The sequence below is a fragment of the Chelonoidis abingdonii genome, chromosome 6 (assembly GCF_003597395.2).
Source record: "Chelonoidis abingdonii isolate Lonesome George chromosome 6, CheloAbing_2.0, whole genome shotgun sequence".
Taxonomy (NCBI): Eukaryota; Metazoa; Chordata; order Testudines; family Testudinidae; genus Chelonoidis; species Chelonoidis abingdonii.
Window position 1 is genome coordinate 21,646,718 of NC_133774.1, and position 9,424 is coordinate 21,656,141.

General features: G+C 43.9%; 1 protein-coding gene across 5 annotated transcripts in view; it reads right to left on the minus strand.

Annotated features, from left to right (window-relative positions):
• Window positions 1-9,128, minus strand: part of FECH (ferrochelatase) — a 30,437-nt gene extending 21,309 nt beyond the window's left edge. For 4 of the 5 annotated variants that reach the window (XR_012656070.1, XR_012656069.1, XR_012656068.1 and 1 more), the window contains exons 1-4: window positions 8,880-9,128; window positions 2,974-3,091; window positions 1,159-1,278; window positions 573-721 (exon numbers count right to left, since the gene is read on the minus strand). Coding sequence is in view for 2 of the 5 variants with exons in the window: in XM_032802580.2 (XP_032658471.1) it covers window positions 573-721; window positions 1,159-1,278; window positions 2,974-3,091; window positions 8,880-8,943 (451 nt within the window). In the remaining 3 variants the exon portion in view is untranslated. Of the gene's footprint in view, window positions 1-572; window positions 722-1,158; window positions 1,279-2,973; window positions 3,092-8,112; window positions 8,163-8,879 lie in introns of those variants that run through there. The other variant, XM_032802581.2, reaches the window with a different exon arrangement.
• Between the last annotated feature and the right edge of the window lie 296 nt (window positions 9,129-9,424).

The following is a 9,424-nucleotide window of genomic DNA, read 5'->3' on the forward strand; positions in this document are numbered from 1 at the left end:
TTGTGTATTAAACACACACACTCTATCAGGGATCAGGGTCTGCAGCAGGGTCTGTCTCCTGGCAACCCAACAAGCACAAGAGGCCTGCAGCTGGTTATCTGATTGCACCACCTGATTGGTCAGGAAGGGCAAATGACTGGCTTTTAAACCCAGCAGCAACTCTCTGGCTGCTCAATGCGTTCATGCCCATAGGTGTGACCCTCCTGCTGTATGCTGCTCCTCATCTTGCTCTTGCCCAGCTCCTAAACCCATTCCTGCCTTGTTTCCCTGCCTTGTTCCTGCTCAGTCCGTGCTACCTCACCTAGTTTCAGCTTCCTCACCCTGACCCTACCTCCCGATCCCAGCTCTGACCCCTGGCTTGGCTCTTAGTTCCTGGTTCTGGCTTTGACTCCTGGTGTGGCTGCTGGTTTCAGCCTCTGGCCCTGACCCTTGGATTAGCTCTGCCCACTAGGCCTGACTCCTGCTCTTCCCAATAGGTATGACCACCCATGGCCCAGTCTTCTCCCCCTATACACACCCACTGCAACAAACAGAACAATCTCTTAAACAACTGTACGGAAGGGTATAAGTACCAGTGTGAGGAGACATTTCATCCAGCAGTTTCACCATGCCTTCTCCCTGTGTTACAGTCCACTTTTTAATTGGCGACCCTCCTCCGATCTTGCTATATTGTTCTTGGATTTTCGGTGTGCGACGTTTGGCAATAAATGGTGCCAGCTTACTGAAACGTTCAAAAGCAGGGTGAGTTAGTAACATATCCCCCATCACCTCCCCTCCGGCATCTTAAAAACAACAAAAGAATCATCCAGCCCACCACCAGCCTCCAAAACACAGCAAACTAATAATGTTCAGTCTCATTCTATGCATGGCTTGTTTTGTATTGTTTTATACTACCATTTAATCTAATTCATGTGAATAAATTTGCCAGTTGGCAGTAAACAAAGAATTGTGATCACGGGTTAAAGGTCTCATCCTGTAGCCCCCAGTTTCTGGATGACTGCAATATAATTTCTCATTACCAAGTTCACATGAGACAGTCAGTACAGAGTTCTTGGCCTAAAGTACTGCAGCCAGCTGGAAGGATTTTTTGATGTCCAGGTATATAGCCTACAACAACACTCACATACTAACACGCTATGTGAACCAAGTGTTTCTTACTTTTGTACTGGAAGCGTCATCAGGTCCTTATCTAGGAAAAGCCTAAGTAGGAAATCATGGACATCTCCCAGTGTTTCTGGGCCACCCATGTTTAACATCAAGATTCCTGTTTTAGTTTTCCTATTAAAAGACAAAAAAATAGTTGGAAATCTATTTCTATTTAGCCCTGTAATCAGCTGCTACCTTTTACAACTGCAGGCTAATCAGCCTGAGCCCCTGCTCTTTGTGCAAACTGAGGATCATGTTAAAAAACTAATCATCAGGAGTTAAATGCTGATATCCTTATTCACATTTAGCAGTCCCTTACTCCATCCCATTGAGATCAACGGGACTATTCAAGATGTATGTTTCTACTTAACAAGAATAAGGTTATAAGAATCTGGCCCTGAGACACTTGACAAAACACTATGTGCCGAATCAGCAAGTGCATTCTATTTATGCTCAACATGCATCAGAGCCAGCAAACTCACACCTACATGTGGCCTTTTTAAATCAAGTATTTTGCATCCCATAGCTGAAGTAACTTTCCAGTATACATCCTTTAATAATAAACACCACAAGTTTCCGTACCTCAGCTAAATGCCAGCTGCACATTTTAGGTTCACCAGAAAACATATTACACTATCGAGAACAATCCTGTCCAGGCAGAGGGTGAGTTAGATAAGATGTCCTAGCCCTGTATATCTTCTCCATCTCTAACTACTTTCTGAAATGAAGGGCCAGTCCACACGCCGAGGCATTAATCCCTGTTTATGAAAATCCTGGGTTCTTGAATCTCCTCCGGCCCTGTTGTGCACCTCAGAGGGCACAGACAGACCAAAAACAGGGAGCAAATGGCCAGCAGAGAATTCCCCTATCAGAAGAAAACTCCTTGCTGGAGCAAGTATTCTGGCTCTGCTGCACCCTACCCTCCCACTTGGAACAGTGGAGTGCCAGAGCCACTGCTGTCCTACCTACCACTGGAATAGGGTCCATCAAAGATCCTGCATCAGACGAAGGACTGTTATGGTAACTAACAAGTTTAGAATGGGAAATCTGAGCATTTGGACTTTGTACAGGGTCTGAGATCCATAGGATTTGGACGAGGAGCCTCTCTTCCCCTTTTTGCCGTTTCCATATCTGTAAACACCTCATAGGTGCACTTGTTTGCAAAGTCCTTTGAGATCCTTGGATGAAAGGCATTAATTATTACTAACAAGAGTGTACTAAATGGTATCTCAAATTATGCAATAACTGCATTATTAAGCTGCTATCTCACCCTACTATACATTATCTTCTTAAAATACAAATAGTTAAGCTTCAGGATGGCTGGCTGAGATTTTCAAAACAGTCTCAGGGATTTAGACACTAACTTTCAAACGAAAGATACTGGCCTAAATCCCATAGACTACTTCAAAAAATCTTAACCACTGTTTATTTCCCTGCTCCTTTCTCCCCTCCACCCTACTAAACACTGCACAAGATGTAACAGGGCATAGGGGTAAATAGTTTTGTTATCTATATTCCAATAGCGCCTAGAAGCCCTGGTCATGAAGACACCCTTGTCCTAGATGCTATACAAAACACAGAACAAAAAGATGATCTCAGCCCCAAAGAGCTTAATATCTAAATATCTGACAAGGGACAACAGATGGATACAGACATACAAATGGGGGAAGCACAAGGAAACAGTGAGACGATTGTAATGCTTTAAAACCAGAGCACTGTAAAGTAAAGCAATACCATTTTGGAGGGAGACAGAGAGCAATTATATGTAGGACACACACATACTTCATTTGCTGTCAGCACAGATGAGGCCCGGGAATAAGTCCTTACCTCTTTTCAGGCTGAATTTGAGGCTCTGTGCTTTTTGTTTGTGTGGCTGCTGCTGCTGTTGACTGACCTCTCCATTGTATTTGGACTCTCACTTGACTGCAGCTGCTGCTTTTTGTTACTGGAGAGAAGGTTAAAATGTATTATTAGTTTATTACTGGGCAGAGGATTCTGTTTACGAGACGTATGCTGCCTTCCCCCAATATTTCTTTAAATGTGCTTGGTGGTCTCCTGATATTTGGCATTTCTTTTCAAGCCCCATCTCCTGAGCCAAGCGATTTAAGGAAAAATCATGGATTTCACACAATTGTTTAAAAGGGTGAGTGTCCAGCCCTCGTGGTTGCAGAGAAAAGCTGGAAAACATGACCTGAGTGTGCCTTAAAGGCTCAAAAACCAGGAAGCAAAGAACCAAAACTTATTTTTTTGAAACATCTTATCATTTTAAAGTCAATCTCGTGATTTTTAGGGCCTGACGCGTGAGTTTTGAACACTTGGGGCTGGCAATGCTGCAAGAGACACCACTTCAGCATGAAAGGAAGTGAAGTACCTTCAGCTCAGAGTGGAGGCACAGTGAAAACTGCAATATTGTAACTATTCTATGGACAAATGACTTCAGTTATCAAGACTGTCAAGCTTCTGCCAGAACCTTTCACAAGCACTAAATTTACAAAACATTAAAATACACTCATCCATATATAAATATTATATGGATTAAAAAACATTTAAAAATCAGCCCCTGAATTTCAGGGCTTTTAAACATTTGCTGCAATGTAGCTTAATGTTTTTGAGCCCTGGGTTGGTCCTAGCTTGACCCTGTGCTGCAACAGACTGAACCAGCAATTCCATAGGATCAGTTCAGGGCCAGTTCAGCCAGGGTTCTTTAACTTCACTCTAGGCAGCCACTTCTCTCACTGCTTTCACTGGATTCTTCCCATCACTCCATGGCTCTAGTCTCAGCCAGACTTTGCCCAACCCAAAGGCAGAGATGGATAGGAAGACTACACTTGTTAATGGGGGTTATTAGTGGTTTAAGCACTTAGACACTCTAAATATTAATAGTGGGTTAAAAGGTTGTGATCTAAGGGACTGAGGTGATTTAAGCACTTTCCCTGCCTGAAGGATTGTTTATTCTCCTTCTCTGAAAATCTTAAATTTACTAGATTTATAAAGTTTGTATAGTACAGTCAACATTATACCATACAGTGCAAAAGTGAAGCTATCAGCTGCATTGTAAATATGTATAACTCATTGTTTCACTGGTTAAATGTGTGTTTTTTATATTTATTTCTCTTTTTCATAAGGGATTTCCCACAGAATACACTGGATGCACAACACTGCTAGTGGAACTCTATTTCACATATCTTTTGTGATTTAAGCCGTTCAAGCTTAATGTTATGTTAACACAGGTTTTCTTATTTAATTTTCAAAATACCATAAACATTTTATCCCTCAGAGCTAGGGCACAATAAAATTTTAAGAGGCCACTTCTGCCCTTGAATATGCACACACAATTACTTTCACAGCATACACAAATGCAGAAATGCCTCCTTAACATGTTGCCATATTAACATATCACAACTATATCACACATTCCATGTTTACCGTTGCTTACACTGCAATGGAGAATAGAAAAGGGTCCCCCACTTACAAGACTATATAAAAGGATTTCACATTCTAAGCCACAGCCTACAGGACATTTGCTTTACAAACTGTAAAAACTATTCACAACTTTTCAGCATCTGACTTTTTTTCTAAAGCACAATCTTGTTAATTTTTCAATGAGTAATAATTTACAGCAAAATGTTTTTAAGAGAAGGAAGAAAAGGATATTATTGAACCAGGTTCCAGAGATGGGAAAAAACCCACATTTTGAAATGCCAAGCTAGATACCTGCAAATTCCATTTTTTGTAGTTAAAAAGGCTTCACATTCCTCTTCAATTAGATAAAAACTTTGTAAGTCAAACAGAATACAACAATAGTTGTGTGTGTCAATCACCTCTCACATGACCAAATAATCCAGCTAGACATTTTTATCTCTAAAGAATTTTGTTTGCTGTATTTCTTATTCCCAGTATTCTAAGTAGCTCTTTTAGATCTACATATACATACTACCACTTCCTCACTCACGTGCACCCAATAAAATAAAACCATACATCTGCACACTCAAGTTATCTTAAATCATATTCCTCATCAATTATATTGCATTCTTCCTTTTAAAAAAACTGTGAGACTATCTGGGCATACATTGTTATACTGACTCAGTAACATTTCAGAAGAAAAAACCTATAGATGTACTTTTAAAACAAAAATAAAAAGTGCTCTGCTAATTATATTTAAACCACTGTTAGCATTTACTTAAAATGTTAGTCACTGTTCCGTATGCGATTTTCACAGAGTCTGGTGAGAAATAAGGGGCAAAAAGTCAGAGACCACACAATCTTAATAAAACATTTCCCACAATATGCAAATAACCATGTTAAGGTTAAAGACAGACCACAAAAGCCAAGGAATCTTGAGGAAAAGGCATTTCAACAGTCCCATGTTTTGCCCAGGGCCCTAGGCATCATCAGCGAGTTGGATCACTAGATCAGTTACTCACTTTTACCACAGGTGGTGTTCAGCAAACAGGCTGAGTTTACAATAGTTTTTTTCTCAGCAGAGAATAATCTTGCTTTTTTTGGTTGTACGTCTCGGTTACTTTAATTCAGGGATTTTTATTTAAACTTTTTTTTTTTAACAGTACCACTTGAATCAATTTCCTACCATAATCTCCATTCACGTACATAGACACTGGAAAAAAGATACACACAAAGAATGTGTAGTGAGGGACGTGCTCTGTTTCACAACCAACAGGTCTAGTGCTCAATAATTACTAACATTTTCTATATTAAACCCTTTTCAATCAAAGCTGAGAGGGAGAAGGGGATTCAAATTCCATCTTTGTAACAAAAAAGAGGCAGATTTTGGGTTAAATACTAAAATCAATGACCCAATTGAACCTTAGTCTTTAGTTAAACCCAACCCATTGGGCTCATTACAGGAGTAACTGGACGAAAGTCTACAGCCTGCATTATACAGGAGGTCCAACTAAATTATCTAATGGAGCCTTCTGGATTTAATATCTATGAAGTTTTACATGCCCAGCTCAGCCCTTTGGTATTCATCTCCACAACTGAACTGCTGCACTCTGTGTCTCATCTTATTTGTATGAGTTAAATTCTAAAATGTTTGGGGGACCAACTCCATAGAAGTGACTTTCACATATCTCAGCTTACATGGCATGTTTCCTGACACCTGAGAGACCACTTCTTTCCTTTCCCATACCCAAAGACTACCAGGAAAGCTGGGGAGTGCCATTCATCCCCAAATTTATATGGCAGGTGGTTGGTAACAGAATGTTTTCAAGGGCAGTCCCTTCCCCACTGGCTTGACCGAGCCAAGTTTGTTGATCGTAAAGGCATGGCACAAGTCTCATCTCTTTTCCACAGGCTGTAGTCTGTTGGGAGGGGCATGTTTCCTTTTAAATTGATTTAATATCATAAATATAACAAATGACCTTTTAAATTAAATTCTGTAGATGTCCGAAGTGGCTACATTTTATAAGTGAAAATAACGGAATAAATAATAATAATTTCTATTGTACAGCAACAAATCCTGGTGGTTCTACCGCTGAAGGCAGCCGATTAAGGACTAGCATACTGCATAGTGTTAGAGGACTGACCCAGGAATTTCTGGAGGGTATGGCGAGTGGCGGGGAAAGTTAAGTGGGGAGGGTCTGTTTTTTGGCGAGTTAGAAAGGTCTCTTCATTCATGTTGGGTTTATGAAAATTTTTGTATCCTTTCCAAAATAATACACTGTCCATGCACTTTGAGAACTGATCTATTTTATAAAATAATTTTTGTAGCTCTTCAGCCGTTTGAGTTTCTGGCTTTTTAAAACCAAAAATCTATTTTTGATGCAAAAAACAGAGACACCCATACCCAAGTGTTAAGGCAGCTAAACATAAACTCTCCCAACCACCACGGCTTGCAATAGGAACATAAAGGATTGTCAGTGCACCAAAAGGCTCTCTACTTTGTGACTAGGGTGACCAGACAGCAAATGTGAAATTTCAGTGGGTGGTAACAGGAGCCTATATAACAAAAAGACCTAAAACTTGGGACTGTCCCCATAAAATCGGGACATCTGGTCACCCTATATGTGACAGAATGAATAAAGACAAGATATTAGAGAGTCAAGGTAGGTAAAGTAATATACTTTATTGAACCAACTTCTGCTGGTGAGAGAGACAAGCTTTCAAGCCACATAGAGTTCTTCAGGTCACCAATAGAAGTTGGTACAATAAAATATATTAGCTCTCTGATATCCTGGGCCCAACGTGGCTACCACACCACTGCATAAAGGCAAGATACTCATCTAAGTACTCTCTGATAACCTGTGTCTGCAAGACCCAGTTATGATAGACTTGATTCCCAGTCTCCCATGAAGTGGGTTTGCTTTTACACTGGTGTCACCAAAGCTGTAATTGTGTCTGCTTGCAGAAGTTCCAATTTCCCTGCAAACAATTAGTACAGATGTAGGGCCAGACTCGACTTAATGGTAGAAGCCCACTGATTGAGGTTGATGGCTGTAACTGATGGCAGAATTTGACTCCTTCCCTGGCTTCCAGAGACACTGCACCAAGACAGAGCACACAACACTGGTTACCCGCCTGCAACAGCCTGTAGAGAGCGCTTCTGATCCCGTGCACCAGAGACGGGTTCTGATGCAAGGGCAGCATGCTTGACCAGAATGGATTAAGCGCCCCCAGCGTACCTGGCACTATGTAAAGAGACAGAAGATGCCTACAATTTACAAACAACACGAAAAATAGGAGAGACAAAGGAAAGCAGAAGCTTGAAAGATTTGCACTGAACTGGGGCCCTGGCTCTGGGTGCCACAGCACTGGCCAGGCCACTTACTGCACGAGTGAAGCCCTCAGTAGGAGGCACTTGCTGAATCGGGGCACGATGCCCTAGTGCTGCCTCCAAAGAAAGCGGCCCTGCCCCACCAGGGCGCACTGTCCCTGGGCTCCAGCTGCCACCAGCACCCAGCATCACCTACTGCACGACAGGGGCTCCCGCTGCCAGCCACTAACTACCTCGCTGCAGCAGGACGCACCAACACCCCGGGGCTCCTGCTGCTGCTGCTAATCACGTAGCGTTATGCAAACGCCTTTCATTGAAAGGGCGCGTTGCGCAACACAGTCCCGGCTGCAGAGCCCCCCGGAGGCGGGGGGGGGGGGGGTTCTCCTCGTGCCCTCTGCTTGCACCCAGCACAGGGAAGTGTCACATGTGCCCTGGAGAGGGGCGGCTAGTGCCAGCACCGCCCGGGCTACCCGGGACACAGATCTAAAGTGGGCAGCATGTGGGAGAAGTTAAATCTTTTCTTGTCCTCTCTGCGCGCAGACCATCCTCCGCCCGGGGCTCAAGGGGGGACAGTTTGCTCCAGAAATGCTCCTCCGTCCCTGCCCCCCCGGGGGTTTCCCACCCAGGGGGGAGCGGGAACATGCTCCGCACTGCCCGGCCGCGCTCCGTGCGAAAGCCCTTTGTTTATGTAACGCAGCCAGACGTTAATCTGCCTCCTGCACAAAGCCCTCTCGGCATTGCTGCTCCCTTAGCACAATGCAGCGGCGGGGGTCACTTCCCGCCCCCCAGGAATGGAGGGTTTGGGGGTCAGGCAGGTGCAAGAAAACATCCCGACTCTCCCAAGCCCGACCACTCCCGGGGAGCCAGCAAGTGCAGCGAGCGGCAGGAGAGCCCCCGGCCCGCCCGGTAGCGGAGCCCTGGGGCAGGCTGCAATGTCCACAGCCCGCTTCATTCAGCCCAGGGCATCCCGGCAACCCTTTAAATGCAGCTGGCAACTTACATGGACACAACACTCGGTTTGCAGCTCGGAAGGCAGCAGCCATGTTTGTGTGAATTAAATACATTCCCTTAGTCTGCAGATGCCCGGGGAAAAGGGTTCCCTTCCCCTGCTGAAAGTGCCCGAGCACTAGTTGGAGTGGGCTCGCCTCTCTCTGCCTCCTCTTTTCTCCCTGTCAAGATCCTTCCGTGTCAGCCTGCCCGCCGCTTTCTTGCATTAGGAAGACATGCGTTTGCTTTGCCTGGAAGGGGTGGGGACAGGGAGAGAGGCAGGTCCCAGAGCTAGAGATCCTCCCCCTTCCTTTCTCTGTGAAAGACCCAACTCTCAGCCACCAACAAACCTGCTGCCAGCGCAATGAGAGCGAGTGTGATCAGGATCCCAGAACAAAGACCAGAATCTGCTGGTTGCAGATGGCTGAAGAGTTGGGACAAAGAGCCAACCGTAAACGTTGGAGTGATTTGTAAACAGGTTTCCTTTTCTTTTGAGGGATTTGAGTCCCAAATTAATTTAAACCAAAGATCAGAGGGGTAGTGGTGTTAGTCTGGATC